The sequence below is a fragment of the Ambystoma mexicanum genome, chromosome 2p, assembly GCF_040938575.1.
Source record: "Ambystoma mexicanum isolate Mex_15411 chromosome 2p, UKY_AmexF1_1, whole genome shotgun sequence".
NCBI lineage: Eukaryota > Metazoa > Chordata > Amphibia > Caudata > Ambystomatidae > Ambystoma > Ambystoma mexicanum.
In genome coordinates, this window is record NC_090923.1 from 655,847,480 (window position 1) to 655,868,029 (window position 20,550).

At 42.8% G+C, this 20,550-nt stretch overlaps 1 protein-coding gene across 3 annotated transcripts in view; it reads right to left on the bottom strand.

Moving 5' to 3' along the window:
* ECH1 (enoyl-CoA hydratase 1) overlaps window positions 1–20,550 on the bottom strand; it is a 435,952-nt gene that overhangs the window by 278,830 nt on the left and 136,572 nt on the right. For all 3 annotated transcript variants that reach the window (XM_069644207.1, XM_069644208.1, XM_069644206.1), the window contains exons 3-7: window positions 19,359–19,447; window positions 6,471–6,595; window positions 4,573–4,621; window positions 3,300–3,364; window positions 951–1,021 (exon numbers count right to left, since the gene is read on the bottom strand). In XM_069644207.1, coding sequence (XP_069500308.1) covers window positions 951–1,021; window positions 3,300–3,364; window positions 4,573–4,621; window positions 6,471–6,595; window positions 19,359–19,447 — 399 coding nt within the window. The remainder of the gene's footprint in view (window positions 1–950; window positions 1,022–3,299; window positions 3,365–4,572; window positions 4,622–6,470; window positions 6,596–19,358; window positions 19,448–20,550) is intronic.

The window sequence follows — 20,550 nt, forward strand, 5'->3', positions numbered from 1 at the left end:
ACATTGTGGGACTTTTAGTCATACATCTAAAACGGAAAAGACAAAACTACAAGTTACAGAATGCAAAGAAAGAACATGTTGGACATGGGTCTAGTACAGAGCGCTGTCACTAGTGAATAGAGTTTCATGATGTTGAACACGGTTTAAATCCTATTTGTATGATTTACAGGAGGAAATCAGACGGATGCATTTTGAAATCTTTTCGATTTACCTGAAGTATGAAATGGAAATGCATTTGAAATAAACAGGCCTGCCCCTTGCTTTTAATTAAGATTCCCCAAAGTACAAAACATAGGAATGCAAATACATTTTGAAAAGATTGTTCGGGAACCTCTTTTAGAAGCTGCAAGGCAGCAGGATGCCTGGTTTGTTTTTGTAATGGCTTGCATTTGGATTTCAACTTACAGTACACGTGTTCTCAGTTGCTCCAGAGGAAATAAATCATTACTGTGGTTCTGAGCTTTTTTGTGTGCTTGGTGTCAAAGTAAATAACACATCCCCTGGGGACTTTGGAAAACTGTGCTGGGGCAGAATTAGCAAGTATTCCAGAATGTTTCTGATGCTGTGATGCCAGGGAAAGCCAGAATGTTCAACAGCTAGTTGAAGTCATGTATCCATAAAAATAGTCCAGAAATCTTACATTACAGGATTTCTACACACAATTGCCATTATCACCTTTCAGCCAAAACTAAAAAAGAGGGGCAATAATGGAAACATGTAAATATCAACAGTACGAGAACAGTACCTAGTCTTCGCTTTGAGACTCAGTAATTGGACAACATAAATACAAATGTCCTCCTACAAAGAACACAAAATTGCCCCTCTGAGAGGTACTTGACAAAACAGCTTCTCAGGAAACCCAAAGTCAAAAAAGAAAAACCCCATTGCTAAGGAATCCTCAGCGAAAAGGCTTCATTCTCTCCACGTGCGTTCATTGCTTATGTAACTACCTTTGGTTCCCAATGACTCGTGGTAACCTCTGAAGGGTGCCAACATCAGCTGCCAGTCCAATATCCACCTCCTGTGAAAAGGAAAGTCTGAGTTAGGTCTGTGATAACTGGCATCGAAACACTCAGAAATGTGCAGGTGTGTACTATGGATCAGTTGCAGATTTAGGCCAAAGCCACCCCCCATCCTTTCCCCATAGGCGGGAACAACAAAAGAGCCTCAAGGGTGTGTCGGAGTGGGCAATTGACGTAGTGGGCTTTGGGGTGGGAGGGGCTTGTGGCAGTCTTGCACATAACGGTGAGTTTTTCACTATTGCAATTGAATGTTGAAGGCCTGACCCTAACATTTTTTTTAAACGTTCTTACGTAAAATAAGCAACAAATCTGCTGCAAAGTGCCGCTTTTAAAGGACTTTAGGAGATCAATTTTGTATCTAGAAACCATATAACCGGTTTCTTTAATTCTCTGCTGTCACAGCAGTAATCAAGCAGGATCCCTTACCGGGAGCTTTAGCTTGTTAGTGCCCAAGAGCAGAAAATGCATACACGTTCACAGGGCTGGCTGTCCTATGAATGCCAATCCTAATAGAGCAAACACTTTTCAGAAAATAAATATGCTGAAAAGCATGTGTTTACTGTATTAGGGGGGCATTCACCGGACTGCCTGTACTGTGAACGAGTGACCAAGGCAAACACGTTCTGTTTATTTTACAGGGCACCTTTGCCTTGCTCTCTCTAAGGAACTTGTGGGGTCCTGTGGTGAAGGTTTAGCCCCTTCAGCCACTCGACCAAAATTAGAATTCCACCTGTCTTTTTTTTCCGGTGTATCAATTTTTTTTTTTTGGTCTGCATGTCTTGTTAACGTGTGTTGGCAAGCTCTGCTCCCAGGCAGTAATATGTTTCTGCTCCTAGTATGGGGCTCCTGCTTCATTACTGCTGCGAGAGCAGATCATTAAAAAAACAGATGATACTGTTTCTACAGACAAAATTGATACCCCTCCACTTCTAAGTCCTTTACAAATTTTAAACTGTAACATTTTTGAGAGAACTTCGCCTTTAAAGCACTAGTTTTAACCAAGTTAGAGAAAAGTAAATTTTCAGAATTTCTTCTCATAAAACGTTGCAAAAAGATTAATGTACTCTAGATTTTGTGGAAAGGAAGGGTTTTAGGTACTTGCTACATGCCACTTAACTAGATGGATGAGGCCACTTAACTAGATGGATGAGGAACATTGTACTATATTGCATTTAATACACTTCTCTTAAACGAGAAGACCAGCGCTCACAAGTATTGTCGGCATGAATGATCCAAGATGTAAATCAGGTTATGGTGTAACTGGTCGATAATGTTATACATAGCTGAAGGATATATAACCCTTAATTCGGTTATGAGTAATGCTTTTCCTACACTACAAACAGAACTGAATAAGGTCCAACTTTTGGCAGCTCTGGAAAAAAGTCAAGGAAAGTGATTTGCCCAAGATCTCAAGTAGGAAAGCCTGGGATTGGTAGTTGCACAGTTTGCAATGTAACCAGTAGACCTACACCCCAATCTTCAGGTTTACACCAACATACAATCATTCATGAACAATTCTCTTTCACTAGCTAAAATAGTATTGTATTCCATAAAATAAAAAGCACACAATGAATCAACCCATCAATACATTATAGAAACCTAGGCAAAATCCATACAATTCATAATTAATAGGGGTAAGGATACGAAAGAGGCCAGCTATCTGCAAAGAAATAGAAGAAACCCCAGCAAAATAGTGGTATTAAATGCATCATTGTTCTTCTGCATAGTGTAATATCAAATACAAAAAGAAGGAAGAAAAGGAACTTTTACAGTAAAATCGGCGACCTTGACTTGACTATTTTAAAATTCTATTCTATTTTAAAAGTTGATGAGCTTTGTCAAATTCACCATCGTTTCACATTAGAAAACCAAGTGTGCTTTTTCTTCAGAGTGCCAGCTCTCCAGACATTGGAGGCCACTTGGACCGCAGGTAAGTCCACTTCTGCTATGGATAACAGGGTGCGTGTTTCTAAAGAATATTACGAGGTCTAAGCTGACAGTTGTATCTTTTTCCAATAGTGGGACATTAACTTCGAAAGTCCCATGTTGTGACCTGTTTAGTAGATGCATGGGTGTGTCTGGTGGATTGGCATCAACGTCACACTATGTGGTTTAATCAATTCAGTACAGTTCACAGGTTTACTGATATGCTTTGAGATAAGGTAGTGTAGGTCTGTCATGGTAATTGGATTTTACTTAAGAGAAGAGACCGGAGTGTCTTCGAGTGAGTGAAGGTGACATGGATGACATGGAGCTGTATATAGTAGCGTGTTCTACCTTCACTTGGATCCAAGCGTCCTTAGTGCAGTACCGGATATCACAAGCAGTAATCAGGTCCACCCCTGCAAAGACAAGGCTTTTGTCACTTTCTCTTCCACGCGAAAATCACAAAGCATAGTCTCTCCTCAGATGTTATTGGAAGAGGGACACAAAAGCAAAGAGAATCACCACATCAGTCACAGATGAGAACTGCAGACGTGCTACAGACAGGTACGTTTTGTACAGAATCGATGACAGGGACGTGGCAGTCTGAGCCGTAGTGGATGTCAATCTGTGATTATTGTCAAATCAGAACTATTCTAGAAGGCCCATCCAACCAAAGACATCAACTCTGTGGGGGCTTCCATGTGAGGTCAATGAAGGTGTTCCATGTCTTTGCACGTGTGCTTTTAGATCTTTGTGCATTTGCCTGTACTGCGTTAGCATTTTTAATTCTTTCATTTTTTTTTTCTTTTTAAAAGTGGGGCAAGCCCACTCACTGTATTTCCTTCCTCTTATTTTTTCTATGCACACTTCGTTACATCTTGAGCAGCAAATGGGAAACCCCAGATGCAAATGCAGCAGGCACAAACGCACAAAGAAGTAAATACATGCCACCTCTCAGGGCCATCCCAGTTCAGCTAGGCTTTGTTGTAATATCCATACAGGGCAATATAGTCAAAGAAGCGCACACTGTGGGAGATGACAACATTCCAATCTCTCCACACAAGCTTCCCTGTACTGGAGTATCCCTCCCGGCTCTGTAGTGAAAATGACACTGCAGGTCCATACAGTCAAAGCAGAACTCGTTAGGGGGAGTCACTGTAGACATTGCCAGCTCTCTTAAGTAAGTTGTACCTTCAGCATTCATGCAGTTACTGGTATCATGCAAGATGATTCAAAAGAGGCAATATTCCCAATGAAATATTTAATTACCAAGATAAATTCAAAGGCAATTGCTAGCACATTATTGTACTGACAATGAACTCATTTTAGACTCACTCAACGCCCATTGCCTCTCCCCTAGCCCCACCCCTTCACCACATTCCTCGCCACATCGCCACTAGTCCCGCTACCCAATACCCTTTCCTCTCTGTTCCAACCCCCTTTTGAACTCTCACTACCCTCTTGACCCAACATTACCTCTAGAATACAGTTTCCCTCCCCTTAACCGCTTAGCTTAACTCAAACTACTTCTCTTCCAATCTCTTTCCCAAACACTCTAGGGTTCCCACATCACAAACTGCTTCAACAGCTCCATGCCCCCCCTCCCACGTTCCAACCCTCTCACCTCCTCCAATGCAGGCTCCATGAAAGGCAACAATGACTGGCTTTGTACACTATATCAAATGAAATACAAAATGAATTAGAAATACAATGTATAACTAAGAAAGGGTGCAAAATGATAAGCAGGGAAAATCATTTTGGATCGGGCCGGTGGGCTGTAGTTAACAACCAGACTATAAGGTGAGAATGTAGGGAGTGGAGTTGCTCAGGTTTTCTGAGGAACCGTTATCCCCACAGAGAAGAATTACAAACTGAAGGATGCATTGGCTATTAAAGAGTAACAGAGGGTTCAGGGCTTGACCCCGCTAGGAGATATGTTGCTCCTGCTTGTAGCAGGGAAGAGTGAGCTCCACACCAATAGCTACCAGGACCTACTTTTGATTCCATAGGTTAACTGGTGTAACACAAACATACCAATACCTATGTGACATCAACTCTTTGCATTTCGGGAAGGCACATAAGAGCATTAAAACAATTCTATAAGACATTTAAAATATAATGGGCCATATGTAATGAATACAAACCTAGTTTGCATCTAGTGTTGAAGTTCGAGTTACAGAGCGCTGCAAAGTAGCTCCTTCTTGCTTCTCTACTTAGTAGGTGATGCCCGATACCCAAAGGCTGCTTTTACCTCGTGATCATAAAATCTTTATTTTGCTCCCTGGGCACTGGCTCTAGACAATCGAAAACCATAGAGAAGGTGGGCCTCTTTTGTATTAGCACATGGAGATAGTTATTGACCTCCTCTCAGCCAATCAGAATGTTCAGACTGAAGTCAATAACTACTGATATCGACGGCATTCTGAAGATTCGGTCTTCAAAAGCAGACAGGAAACGGTGCATTTCCATGGAAGATTGCTATAAGCAAGATACTTCCTCCCTTGGAGGACCATTTTTCACAGCAACATCCCATTTCACACGGTTGTATACGAATTGTTCGTTTTACAACTGTTCGAATTACAATTGACCTTTTCACAATTGACCGAATTGTGAAGGTCAATTGTAACATATATGTGCGGGAAACCCCCCACAACACGCCAAATCTCGAACAATTGTAAACGAACAATTTGGGTAATACCTTTCACACACCAAAGAGAAATCTAAAACAAGGGAAAATACTTTCCCTTTCTTATAGAGAATCCTTTTAAATGGCACCTGACGCATGAACACGTTAAAACCAATCCAGTTTAACCAAATTCACAATTAAAATGCTTAACTTATGAAGACGCCCTTGTCATTTAAATACAAAATAAAACCACATTTAATTTACTAACTAATTTTGGCCATTTACTTTACTCATTATTAAAATAATGTTTCTTTTAAATTCGATACCAAAACTCCAAAATTAGTGTTGCTACTATCACTATGTGCTAATAGCCTTACAGACCGCGGGAAGGGTTATTACTACTAGGGACAATAACCTGTCACAAAATTATGGCCTGGGGCGAATAATAATGCCTCCATCAGTCTATAAGGCTACATTATTTCATTACGTTTTATGAATCCAATAGGATCCAATGACTGGCACTTGCGCACAATTACTCTGGGCAGGTGGTGAGAAAAGTGTGCAAATGAACAGCAAATATTAACTGTGATCAACACAGCAGATGTAAACAGTGGGGTTGCATCAACACGCAATAACAGCCACAGAAGCAGGGTGTACTGAGAAAGAAATGCTCCCAGTATCTAAAAGAGGATTATCAATCATATGTGTTTGCAGGTAGGCCATGAGGATAGATGATACGAACAAAACAAAGATATGGAAGGAGCAGTAGTATTAACGCTTCCAGCATATATAGATAGGTGATGGATGTGTGCCCTCCGTGCCAAGACATTGGATCACAGTCAGATCGCAGGGTCTTCATATGACATACTGGAGGCATAAGGTGTTAATAGTCTTACCTTCTCAAGCACATTAAATGTTTCCTGATATTCCATGATTTTCTTCCTTAAATTCCAGGCATTTCTGGCTGTATCGCCCCCTTTCGGCTGCATTACTGAAGTTCCAAAATCCGCCAAATCAATACCTGCCATGACGAGGATACAATGTAAAACGTTCAATGCCTATGTATGCACAACTCATCAAACACCACCAATGGAGATTAGCACACAAAACGCACCAAAATAAATAGTCAATGGAGAACAGCTGCACATACCAACCAAACCAATGCAGGCATGGAAGCTCCATCCATCAAAATGTCCCAATGGATACCAAAACGTGGTTAAATGTCTTAATCAAATGGTAACTGGACATATTTATTTGGTACTAAGTAAAAACATAGTTTTTACTAGACCGAAAACATAAACGATATAAGAAAGACTGCTCTGTGACCGCACAGAGCGGTCTTTCTAAATCGAACTGTCAGCCCCTGCCGCAGACGAGTGCGCACAGTGGCTGACAAGCACGGCGAGATACAGAGTCATCGTTGCAGGCGTCTCAGGTGAGTGTCTGTCTGTGTGTTCGTGCACTTATGTGTGTGGACTTGATGTGTGTTGTGCTGGGAAAGGTGAGGTTCGGCGGTGAACCGGCAGGAGAGGGTGGGGGTGGGGAAGGGATCACCTTGGGGAATAGGGGTGACTGGAGCATGTCATTTCAGAATATTAAAGCCGACACAAAAATTGCTGGAAGAAATCAGTCTTTTTTTGTGTTCGGTTTTTAAAATGAGGAAATATGACAGAATCATTTATTTTCGTTGCCAATTTTTCTTTTACCACAGAATGCTGGGGAGACACCAACTCCCCGTCACTGCACCCCAACCCAACCAATATTTCCTGACCCCAACACACCAGCTTTTAGTGGTAATAAACAGTCACATAAAATGTAGGGAACAACCGTAAGACTAGTTGAGGGTGGAAAGATCAACCAAAATAAAAACCCCAACACCCACTTCAACTACACGGACCTCAATGGCGAAAAGGACTACACATCAAGCCTAATGCAGCCACAGACCATCCCACAAGCTTACTTCAATGGATATTAGTGCACACACCACCCATCAAACTAACCACACTGCTATCTACAACACATCATTCAACAACCCAAGCCCATTTAAAACTAGCATGTAGAATCCATCCAACCATATCTACAACACATCATTCAACAACCCAAGCCCATTTAAAACTAGCATGTAGAATCCATCCGACCAAAAACACAAGTAGTTCTCACCCACCAATCCAGCACTCACCACAAAAATTGTATTGCTGCTCCGTGTGTTTTTATTCTATTTTACTGATTTTATTTTTTCGCACTTTGAATTTGTTATACTTCCTCTTTCTTACCCTTGTGTCTATTCCTTAGCATTGTAATTCGTGCTATTTAAAACAGCTTCAGCAAGTCTCTGCACACACCGACTATCAGGAACTACAGTTCCCTGTTCGTTCTGTAGTTCTTTCTTGTTTATATTTAGATCACAGGCATGACCGCACCTGGTGCGAACAAGATGGTTTGTGTCAGGTGGCAGTAGGAGGTCGTAGCCGGAAGCCACTTGGTTGACTATCCTTTAGTCTTCTCGAGTTTCCATCTTTTGCAAAGTGACAAAGGTAACATTTAACTTTCTATTTCATTTGAATCTCTTGAATATGGCCGTCAAGCCTAGAACGCGTGTTCAAACATAGAATATCACTGCTCTGGAAAACCTTGTTGTGATATACCCCAAAAGTGTCCGTTAGTCCCTACTACTGCCTTCCACGCCATTCATTTCTCCACTTCCAAACTTTTAGCTATTGGGGCAATTACCTGTCTCAGAAATAAGGATAAGTCTAAGGGGCTGCCTTATTTGGACCCCGGTTGTGCCCCACTGTCAACTAGCCCACCCTACCCCCCCCCCCACCTTCGAATTGCCGCTAATTACTCAGCCCCAACGAAGGTCATATTACACAATGCAAAAATTGAAAGAAGATACAAAGAATCAATTATGCATTTCTTTACTTAACAACCACTCCTTGGTAAAGCATGCGTTTGAGATCGAAGATAATATTTTCACTCAAGATCTTGATCCCCTTGCCCTTTCGGAAAAGTGGTTACACGATGCAGTACAGATCGCTATTGAAAACTCCCTGCCAGCTGGATATAAAATCTATCGCGCTGATCGTATTGATCAATGTGTTGGTGGCGTTGCGCTCATTGTGAAAGCTCATTTGGATTGCCATTCATCCAGCAACTTGCATCTGGATGGTTGTGAACTTCTTGTTAAAATGAAAATCAACCCCAATACATCTCTCCCTATACTCACTCTCTATAAACCTCCCCAAGCTCTCCTGCTCTTTGAAGAACAATTAATGGAATTATTAAACAGTATTATCAAAGCCAATCTCCCAATACTCCTAATACTCCTAATGGGCGATTTTTAATTATGGACTGATGATCCAACAGATCCATCTGCCGTATCTCTGCTCTCTTCCTTGGAAGCAGCGGGATTTGTACAGCTGGTAAAGGACCCAACCCATCAGGGTGAACGTGTACTGGACTGGTTCTTGTCGCATAACGTTTAGAATACCTCTATTAGTACTTCATTATGTCCTCGATCAAACCACCTTTTTGTTAATTCTTCTATTATCCTCCTTACTTCTCCTCCTAGACTTGACATTAACCCAAGAGTTCAAATAATATGCTGTGATACTAAGAACATCTCTGCTAATGCTTTTTCCACTATTGTTACATCAAAGCTTGGGCATATTGATGCTAGCGTTACCTCTTCTGATCTGATCTAGCGTTTCTCCTCTGCCATCAGGGAGTCTATTGACACGCTTGCTCCTGAAAAAGTAAAAATACTGAAAACAGAAACCATGAAGAAAACATGGTTCAAAGATGAGATTGTGGAAGCAAGAAGGACAAAAAGAGTGTTAGAACATAAATGGAGGAAAAACCCTTGCTCCACTACCCTTAGGAGTTATAGGAAAAGCGTTCAACTATATAAACCTATCATTATTGAAGCACTAAGGACAATTTACAACACACGCATCAATAATGCACAATCTAACTCTAAAGACATTTTTAAAATTCTGAAGGAATTTGAAAATCCTTAATCTTTTCCACCCATTACTAAAGATTCTCTATGGTGTTAATCCATTCAGGATGAGACTGCAAATAAAATTGCGGGTCACCGTCTGTCTATCTCTAAATAACGGACCAAACTAGTCTCTAATAATGAGCCCATTATAACAAATAATGCACACTTAAACTTACCCAAAACGATTCCCAAGTTTACATTTCACAGCTGTAGTGAGGCGGAAGTCCTGGAAATCGTTAATAACATGAAGTCTACCTCATGTCTGTGGGACCCTTGCCCCGCTGACATTCTGAAAGACTCTTGATGCTCCGATCCCATGGATCACAAAAATGATTACCCTATCCTTTGAAGCCCGGCACTGTACCCGACATCCTTAAGGATGTCTGGGTTACTCCCCTGCTGAAAAAGGCCACCCTGGACCCTGCAGCTCCAAAGAATGACACGCCCATTAACAATGTTCCTCATCTGTTGTAGATTCTGGATAGAGTTGCATACATAGAGCTCCAGAATTTCATAGAGGAAAATTTACTAAACATCCACCAGTCAGGTTTCAGATCCCATCATGGCACGGAAACCGCTCTCAAATCTAATATTGTAATCATCTAAAGAAAATCACCCAGCGCTTCTGTTATTGTTAGATCTATCGTCAGCGTTTGACATAATTGATCACAAACTTCTACATAACAGACTGTTAACTGTGGAAAATTGTTCGGAAACTGCTTCCTTTCTTGGACCTAAGACATCTAAAGTGGCCGTGCCTGGATCCCAAGCTAATCCAATAGTTCTATCTTGCGGTGTTCCGCAGGGATCATGTCTCTCGCCCCTGTTGTTCAATATTTACATAAGACCCTTCATTGATCTTTTAGACTATCTAGGTGTCTAATTTGCGAATTATGTGGATGACACCCAGATCCTCTTTGAATTTTCTGGCGCGTACTCTAAGAATACTGAGACAGTAAATCTAGTTTGCCATAAAATTCAGATCTGGATGGTGGAAAACGCTTGCGCCCTTAATGACTCTAAGACTGAGCTTCTTATCATGGCATCTGGTCCTGGCCTGAAGAAGAACCCATACTCAATTCTCACACTTTGAAATTGCAGGCACCATCATTGCTGTCTATAATTCAGTAAAAACTCTTGGTCTTGATGCTGAATTATTGTTTTTTTTATTTATTGTTGTTTCAGTTGATTGCAGCTTTTTCATCAAATGAAAAATATACAAAACATTTTAGTTTTTTAGTTTACATAAGAGATTAAAATTAAAAAGAAATAGACACATACAATGTAACATAACATAATACCTCTTAATTACAGTGACTGAATACAAACACGTGAATCGTTTGTTCTTAATGCAATTTACATCAGACATGTGTTTCATTTTGATTTTAGGTCATGATTGAAAAACATACTTTCTTAACCAGAAAAAAACAATCCCGTATTTTCATATCATGAACATTGCACCTAGTATGGCATACCTTTTAATGTACAGTCATGGTTTTTAAAGAATCTTCAATTTTAAAAAGATATTTAGTTAAAGTTAAAACTAAGGTGAGATTAGTTCCCCACATACATCGCTCCCAAAACATTTGTGTCCAATTCAAATTTAGCTTAGTGTTGAAGACACCCAATGATTTAGCTCTGTCCTATTCAAAGTGAGGACAAAATAACACTAGGGGCCTCATCACGAGTCTGGGGGTAACCCTTAAATGCGGCGGTAGCACTATTACCGCTGCATTTAAGGGTCCGCCAGATCATGGCCTTGGCGGATTTCTCCCCAGCTCCGAGCTGGTGGGAAATCCGCAAAAAATTTGCCGATTTTCAGCACGATTACCGCCGGCGGGAAATCCGCCGGCGGTAATAGTGTGAATTTTCCCCATTGGGCCCAATGGGGAATGAGGAATTCCCGAATGGGCCCAAAGGGGAATGGGCACTAACCGTTCTGCCAAACCTGTGATCCGGCGTCAATAGCGCCGGGAGGGGTTGGCGGTAGGTCTAACAGCGCAGCGTTACCGCCCAACTCGTGATGAGGCCCTAGGTGTTTAAGCGTTTCCGACTCCTTCGGTTGCAGGCAGAACCGACGAAATGCTGAATTATCTATGAAGAAACAGGTTTCACAGCCATTTACATCATGTGGGCACATAATCAAGTTGCTTCATCAGATTAGGTCTTATCTATCTATTGTTAATAGAGCGCTCTTGGCATCTTCGCTTGTCAATTCAGGTTAGACTATTGTAATAGTCTACTATTAGGGACCTCACAGGGCAATCTCCATCACCACCAGACCATTCAAAACGAGGCTGTGAGAGCAGTCTTTGGGCTTTCTAGGCCTGACCATGTAACTGCTTTCAGGAGGAAACTGCACTGGCTCCCAGTCAGGCAGAGAATAAGGCATAAGATAATGCCAGAATAAGCGCTAACCTCTCTACCTATCTAGTAGACTATCATTGGACCCACCCCCCCCCCGTCGTGAATTGTGCTATTCTGACGTTTCTCAGCTAACTCAACCGCACTTTTGTTTGAAAACATTTGGAGCGCCACTTTTGACTTCCATGCACCGTGGGACTGGAACGCCCTTCCACCTGCCACTAAACCATCCAACTTTTTAACCATTTTTAATAAAAGTATGAAAACTCTTCTCTTCAATCTGGCTGACTAATTTCTTCCTGTTGATTGATCTCCTGCACTCTCGTTGCTCCACTTTCCTCTCGCTTGCTGCGCCCTACTCAGAAACTAAAATAAATAAAATGCATACAACTGCTGTACTCTAAACTAGCAGACATCAAACACTAAACCATCACAGAGACCATCACAAAGCACCCATCACACCAGCACATTACTAAACAAAAGGTCACAATGACAAATATCATGCAACACCAATAAAAACTATCGTAGTTGGAATCTGTATGCACCGCCAATCAACCACACTGGAGATTAATATACACTACCAACCAAAAAAATGTGTCTTGTGGTTACCACATGCCACTAATCAAACCAATATTACAGGGGTCAGAATCACACCCAACCAAAATAAACTAACAAATGGGGAGCCAAAACAAGAGTAATACTGGTAAATAGCCTCCCGGCAAGGTGCTCTATGTATTTCTGTGGGCTTTTGCTGCACGACTTTGCCCAGGTGAGGACACTCCGTCCTGTGCCAGCAAAGGCAAATAGCTTCATTGGGTTGTCCTGAGATAAAGGGTCTATGCTAGCCAAATAGTTATATATGTATTGTCATATGGAGTGCGGCAAGTGTGTTGCTGTGTGCTGAACCCTGAGACAAGCATTCTTGCACCGAGTCTTTTTTTGCCCACTATTGCTGAAGGAGGTGGCCAAAACAACAAAAACCTACTTGGACAGCATAGCGCAGCGAGTGTGTTGCCATGTTTCTGTGCTTTGCTGCGTCTGAACCCCGGACGTGTGGCTTGATCGGAGGACGAGGCCTGACGTCTCTCGGAGGACCCAAATTCAAAAGCAGACAAAAAGGGGTAAGAGATTGAAAGTGGCGTGAGTTGTGCCTAAGTGGAGCTGAGTCGAGTTTCACAATTTGAAGTACTTTTGTATCTGCCTACACCCATTACCTCTACAATCCATGACCTTCATATAAAATTGTTAACGGTCTATCAGCACAGCATTAATAAACAATTACAACTAAAAAAAGTGGTCCCAACGGTTTTTCAAGAGATTTATGCCGCAGTTACAGCTAGAATTCTGCGAATCCGTGCAGTGGCCCTTTGATCGAGTAGACGGAGTAGAGTGGATAGAGTGCTCATTGCGAGCCTGCCATAAGGGCACGCTCACTACTTGAATCAGCAGATCGGAATAAAGAGGTTCAGCTCAGAACCCTAAAGCTGAAAATGCCTATCAACGCACAGTACACCATGAAAGTGCAAGCTCCATTCGACTATTTCCAATCAAGACTTTGAAACCCGCCTGCTCCACCGTAATGAAATATTGTGAATTATTCGCGTGAAGAGCGAGTGGGTATTTTGAGACTTTGGGAGGATATTTATATTGAAGCTGCGGGCCCAGGCAGGTGAATTTCTACGAACTTAGCTGATTGTGCAAAGTGTCCACTACCTTGGACTGCACGTCCGCCCTGAATTTCGTGGCCTTCAGCCAACCCTGGCGTCAGAGGGCCACCCCATTGCCCATCTGGAGGAATCTGGAGTCCGCTATGTCTAGCACCACCATGATGGCGTGGTCTGAGGCCACCTTGCCCTCTTGGAACAGGGCCAGGGCTTTGTCCCTCTTGTCATCCAGCAGGATATTGGCCCAAGCTTATACCAGAGCTCCCTGTTGTAGCGAGAAAGGTTGACTATGGCATTGGCGGCCTTGATGCTGGAAGCAGCGTTGTAAATGATTACTTTACCCACTGCATCCAACTTCTTGCCCTCCTGGTCTGGGGGCACTATGGAAGGTGAGGATGGATTGGAGGAGCGCTTCCTTGCGGCTGACAGCACCAAGTCTGGAGAAGGCTGTGACTGCAGGCATCTGGTGGCCGAGTCCGGGACACTGAACAACTTCTCCTGCAGGTCTATCTTGGAGGGTGTGGTACTTGGTGTCTTCATCAGGGGCAGGCCTTCCTCCCAGATGTCGTCCAATAAAGGAACCGACATAATGGTCTTCCTCGAGGACTCATACCGCTGGAACAGAAACCCCTCCTTTTTCTCGGGCACTACACTGAAGAGTTTGGATGCTCTAGAGATCATGGCGTGGAAGGAGCCAATCTCGTCCGGCGGTGAAGCCCTGGCAGGCTCATCAGTGGCCAGAGGTTCCCCATCAGCAGGCACATAATCCTCATACTCTTCCGTATAAGTGGCCGTGGTACCCATGTCCGTACCAGTGTCAGTATGTGGCGGCGACTCCTCCACTGGGTCAACGACCCTTTGGGGCAGTGTGGGTGGGCGCTGCGGCTCAGTAGAACTCGGCTGATGTTTTGGCTTAGAAGGACCAGGCAGGCGCTTAGGTCTGGGAGGACTCCTGGTCAGGGTCCTGGGAGGGGTACGGGCCACTTCCAGTACCAGGGCAGCAGGCAGCCCCTTGCTGGATCTCGGACAACAAGGTGTGGAAGGTGGCGAGAATGTGTAGCTGCATGTCCCTGGGTGCTGGCTGGGGTATGAACCAAGCAGCTGGCAACGGATCTGGCCTGAGATGCCTTGGAGGGGCAAACGGTTGATCAGGCTCCTCAAATGGAGATCCCTCCTGGGACATGGGGCTGAGGCCTCATTTGTGGTAGTAGTCCTCAAGCAAGTGCTCGTCATCTGAGCTAGTGCAAATGTGCAGGGACTTCCCTGGAGAACCCACCAGCACTGTCGTGGACATCCTCACGGGCCTAGGAAGGAAGTCGGTCGGCAGCAGTAGCTCCCTCAAACTACCTCAAGGTAGACGTTCTCGCTGCAGTCGTGGTCTGAGCAGCCGAAGCTGAAGGCGGCTGTGGGGGCAGAGCCACTCTCGAGGTCGCACTAGTCGTGACAGTAGAAACAGTTGTCGACGAGGCAGATGCTGATGAGGTCATCAACTGGGTTGTCAACTGGGCAGCCGTCGATGAGGTGGGCGTCTTAGAAGACAAAGTAGTCGTCAAAGCCAGTGTCCTGGTGGACGATGGTGTCGTTGAAGGGGCTTTTGATGGGTGCCCTGCAGGCCTCTCCTTCGTAGCCTTGTCCTTGTCCTGGATCTGTGCATTGAATGGGTCAGGGACATCCCAACCAACAGGCTCACTGTGGACAGATATGGAGACCGGGAACGGGTCATTCCCAAACTAGGTCCGAAAGCAGCAGCATTCATGGGAACAGGCGTATGGTGCTTTGCCTTCTTTTGGATCCCCTGGGAATGGGCATTGTCAATGGATCTCAACCTCTTTTTCTCAGAGGAAGCACGATCATGGGACCAGCCGGTCCTAGATGAGGCATGACTGTGCCCGGGGCCCGAGTCAGAGGCCTTTCCCTCCTTGAGCCACACTGCCGATAGCGGTCCGGCTTGGTCTTCTCTGGGAAACCACGGCAGATCTCACACCTGTGTTGAGGTTCCTGATCCTCGACACAAACGTTCGTCCGGCCACATTTCTCGCAGGCCCAAAAGAGTTTTCTTGCCCTCCCTGGAGATCGTCAAGGTGTGAACTCGGCACAAGCCTGGGCCTTCTGAAAACTTGTAGAGAAGATCCGACGATGGGTGTAGATCACCGGCACCGCATCCCCACTACCGTAGTCAACCGACGGTCTATGATTAAAAGCTTATTGAAATTATCCAAAAATGTGAAAATATCAATTCTCGAAGAACAAAGTGAGAGAACTCCCAACACAACACTGAAACATGCAATAAATCTGAAGATAGCCACCAGGGGTGGAGCTTAGGGAGATGACTGTCATTGGATGGGGGCAGTATGACCCAAAGGACAGTGATTGGTTATAGAGGACCAAGAAGTTATCAAGCTAAAGCAAAACTGTCCTTTTACAGAGTATTCCCAGCCTGACGAGAGTGAATATTCATCAGCATGTGAATCCATGCCAGACCCCATATGCTGGATAAACAGCTTTCTAGTCTCCCCTTTCCCAAGAGCGGTTCACTTTCTTCCTTGTAAGAAAATTATCATCATTCAAACTGTTATGCCCGACATACAAATGCCTCCACTGCTCTGCTCCCTTTTACCTTGTAGACAGAATTCAACCTCAGTGGCCAACCAAAAACATGCATTCTGCTGTTAAAATTCGCCCAGCAATTCCCACCTATGGGCACTCTGGCAAAGGTTGCAGAAGAGGTTATGAAGCCGTTCCCTTGACTCTTTTTAACATTCTTTATATCACTTCCTTCCTCCAGCTCAAAAAACTACTGAAGACCTAGCTTCTCAAATTAGTGTAAATTATGATCTAGTCCTGTTACTTCAGACTCTCCTATGCCCTAACCCGCTCTAATTGCCCGTCTTCTATTGCCTCTTTTTCATTCAAGTACCTAATAAAAGTTATGATGTGCACTACAGAAGCATTTAAATAATTCAAATAAATACAAATACAAGCATTGACATTATTTCACTATGTGGAGATTACAATGCCACCATCAGGTTTAAACCCTGCCTTGCAGCTATTGACTGTAGGATGTTTTTTTAACCATCTTAAATTAAATGGCAGAAAAACAGACAGTAAACAGTCCTCAGAACATGTGGACTAAATGTTCCTGACCATCTTGCATGGGTCTTTTCCCAAAACTTGTTGAGCTAGTGAAGACCTTAGGAGTCAAAATCGATTTCTCCCACTCGCCATCACTCGCTATCAGAACAAATATCAGTAGCAAACAGGATTTTTTCAGTTGAGATTGTTACCTAAGATGTTCATGTATATCAGCAGTAAATACCCAAACTATAATGGCCAATGACTTGGTTTCGTCAAGAATTGACTACTGTAATGGAGTGCACTTGTGCCTCCCCGTTTATGTTCTTTGCAAGCTCCAACGAGTTCAGAACGTAGCTGCTTGCATATTGTGCAATCTCACTACATTGACTGCTGGTGAGTGCAGATTAAGGCACTTCTCATGGTGTAGAAGGCAATTTCTGTCCCTAACCATTCCTTCTTAGGAATACATCATTCCTGTCTGTGGAATTCATCCAAACGATGTAAACTTTCAGTGTCCTTTCATGTCCGTATGAGAGGAAGGAGATTCTCCTGCTTGGCTTCCAAGCTATGGAATTTCCATTCCACTCCCACTGAGGGCAATGCCAGATCTGGTTAAATTTCGAAATCCCCTGAAAACTTGGCTTTGCCGTGCTTAAAGTGTCCTTTAACCATCTTATTTATTTTCAAGGCATTTCCTCTGTTGGCTTAACTCAATCTTCAAGGTACCGAATGGTGACTGTCCAGTCCTTAACCAGTGTGAATAACTAGGAATAGAACAGATTATAGTATACACCAAAACTTATTTCACAATTCTCCTCAGAAAAAGTCCATAGTTGCCCGAGGTGCCAAAAGCTAGACACCAGCTGTGTACACAGGTTTCCTACCCACATGAAATTGAAGATTCCAGCAAGGGATACATAAAGAAATAAAGGAACGGATTAAAGAAAAAGTTAATATGGATAGTTTAATTATTTTAGGGTGCTACAATACAACTAAATTGTATTAGTAAGTAGTAAGGAATTTTTATTTGGGACAATTAACATAGCTCTCAATAACATTTCCAGAATTTTAGAATGGACAAGTAATGTACTTCCTGATATTTTGATTTGCCACATGGATTTGAACTGCATATCCTAAATTGAATATATGATCGCAAGTGCAAATGAGAATACTAACTGCATCCAGATCTGGAAGCTTCATAGCAATCCATCTTGGGTGTGGCTCCTCCAATTTTAGATCTCTTAAAAATACCAGCAATGGGGCAAGATTATCATTTAGGGTGCTTCACGAATATGATTATTTCTGTATAAACGGAGCACTACAAATACACTGAAATCACCAGGACCACTTTGTATTTTGTAGCTCAATCGAGACAAGATTCAAGAACTAACTAAAAACTGCTAATTATATTAAAGCATTAACTGCCATTCCTAATAATGCTGGTTAAAGTGATGAACACCTGCCTCGGAACAAAGGCCAGACCTAGGATTTACTGCCTCGTGTATGTGGGAGTGTAGATTGAAGTCAAGAGCGTATAATAAATCAATGGGCCTGTGTATGAGGTATGTTAGAACAGTGAAAACGTTGGGAGTAAAAATGTAGTCATGTGAAAATATATTCAGCAAAAAATAGTTTTCCAAATGTAGTCATTCTATACAAGTAATGTAAAGTGTGAACATTTTGCCAGTAATAAGGTTGCCGAAGCCGGAAAAAAGCTACTTTCAAACACTAGTACAACGCTGTGATGCAAACAATGCTCTAAACCCTTTATAAGGCCAGGTTATCGCCATCCCTCCATAATACACTATTCCTAACACTAACTACAACCCTTCTTGTAACTGCCAACTCGACACTCCAAAGCATGTTATTTGCCTGTGACGTGATCCAAAACACCAAATAAATAGTGAATGAACTTTGACCCTCCCCCCCCCCAAGTCAAACCCCATCATTAGCCTGCCACAAATTCCATAGCCCTTACCTTAACCCAAACGCTTGCTCTAAATCTAATCCTAGGCTTACTAACCCATACTCTACCATGCCCCCTATCCTACGGCAACATCGCCAACCTGTTTATCCCTTTCTTTAACTATAACCCAAAAGCTAACACTGCTCAGTGTAGTCTTACCATAACCACTAACAGAAATCCAACATTTCCATCCCTCCAAACCCACTCCTCGTCTAACCTCAGCCAAAAACTTTAATCTAACCCTAAACCCTACCCCTATCCCTATCCTAACCCTAAACCAGATAATAGCCAGCCTTCCACGCCCTCCTTAACCCCAACACATACCCTAACACAGTACTGCATTTCACCACAAAGATATTTTCACCACAAATGTTTCAATTGGCTGTCAACATTTTCGCTGGACACCATTAGACCATCTCAAGTTTAAAAATAAAAGAGTAAAAGGTTTTTTGAGGAGCACAGGAGCAAAAAAGTGATTTGCTTTCTCGACTGGCGTTTCCAGTTAAGTGAAACATATTTTAATGAAACTTCATTTTTGGAGGAAGCCATACTTTTCTGTAGCTAGTAATTCCAAAAAATTAAAACATTTGTTAAGGACTATTTTAGACAATTGTAAAGGTGCATACCCAAAAGAAAAACACATAACATATGAAGACACACAAGCATGCAGACAGGCTTAGCTCTCTCTCACTTTGGAAAATTATTTATTTACCTGAAGTGAACAATTTGCCAGCTCCAGACAGCACTACCACACGACAGTCAGAATCTTGGGCGATCTTACTGAAACACTCCACCATCTCCCTGATAGTTAGAGACAATCATAAGGCACAAAAGAACATTGCGTTATGGTGGATTATACATCAGTGGAATATCGGCAATAACACAGCTATAAAACCCATATACAGAGTTGCACAAAAGATTGAGATTCTGTTAACATGGTAACCATAAAAATGACCAGCAAACCAAATGACGTTCCATGCATGGGGCACTTGGTATAACCATAACCTTTGAAGTACCCGTCACCTAGAGGGGTAACCAACGTAAACAGTACAAATTCTAGTTGCCAAAAACAAAGGTGGAGCTATGAAAAGCAATGCATTAATGAAATAGAGGACAGAAACAACCTTTTATCAATTGTTTTAAGCTAAAGCAAAAGATGTTGCAGTTAAGGCGCCAGCTCATGCCGACCTGAGGTCAAAGTGAGCCGGAACGTAGTTTCACTCCTTTTAGAGTTTACAGTTGCGCTATATTCAACAACTTCTCCGGTTGCAATAAAAAGTCATAATTTTACTTGCTAGGTGTTATATTGTGGGTTTAGGGTTGCATAAATTACTCTGGAGCCTCAGGTGACACAAGTAGCTTTACTGGGTTCGTAAGGTACAGATAAGTACATAAGGAGTAGGTAAGGTATATTAAAGACAAGGTCTTGGTAAGAGACATCCACTGGTCCCCCTGTGCTCAAACCAAGTCCCAACTGACTCTCCCTGGAATCCCAGAGGCTTTACATAATAACATTCCACGCATAACCAACACTCCATACTCAACATTCTAAACTCAGACACACAAACCAGATAAGGTAAAACCTAACACTAGGCTGTCTAGAGCTAATAACTTCCCTTGGGTTGCTGTTGAGCTAGTAAAACAATGTATGTGAGATTAAAAGTGTTGCTTTCTGCCGCTTATGTGCAGCGGACCGCAGGGAGCGCTTGCTTGCTTAAGGAGGTACATTTTGCGAGGTATGCTGTACAAGCACACGTTCATCACAACATGCTTTTATTCACAGGTGCAAATTTAAAGGGAAAACAAATGCCACATTTCTGGTTTCTAGGTTTCCTATTAGTATGAATATTAGCCCCCTTTCGATATATTTATGACTCAAAGAGCGCGCGTACATGTTAGGTCTT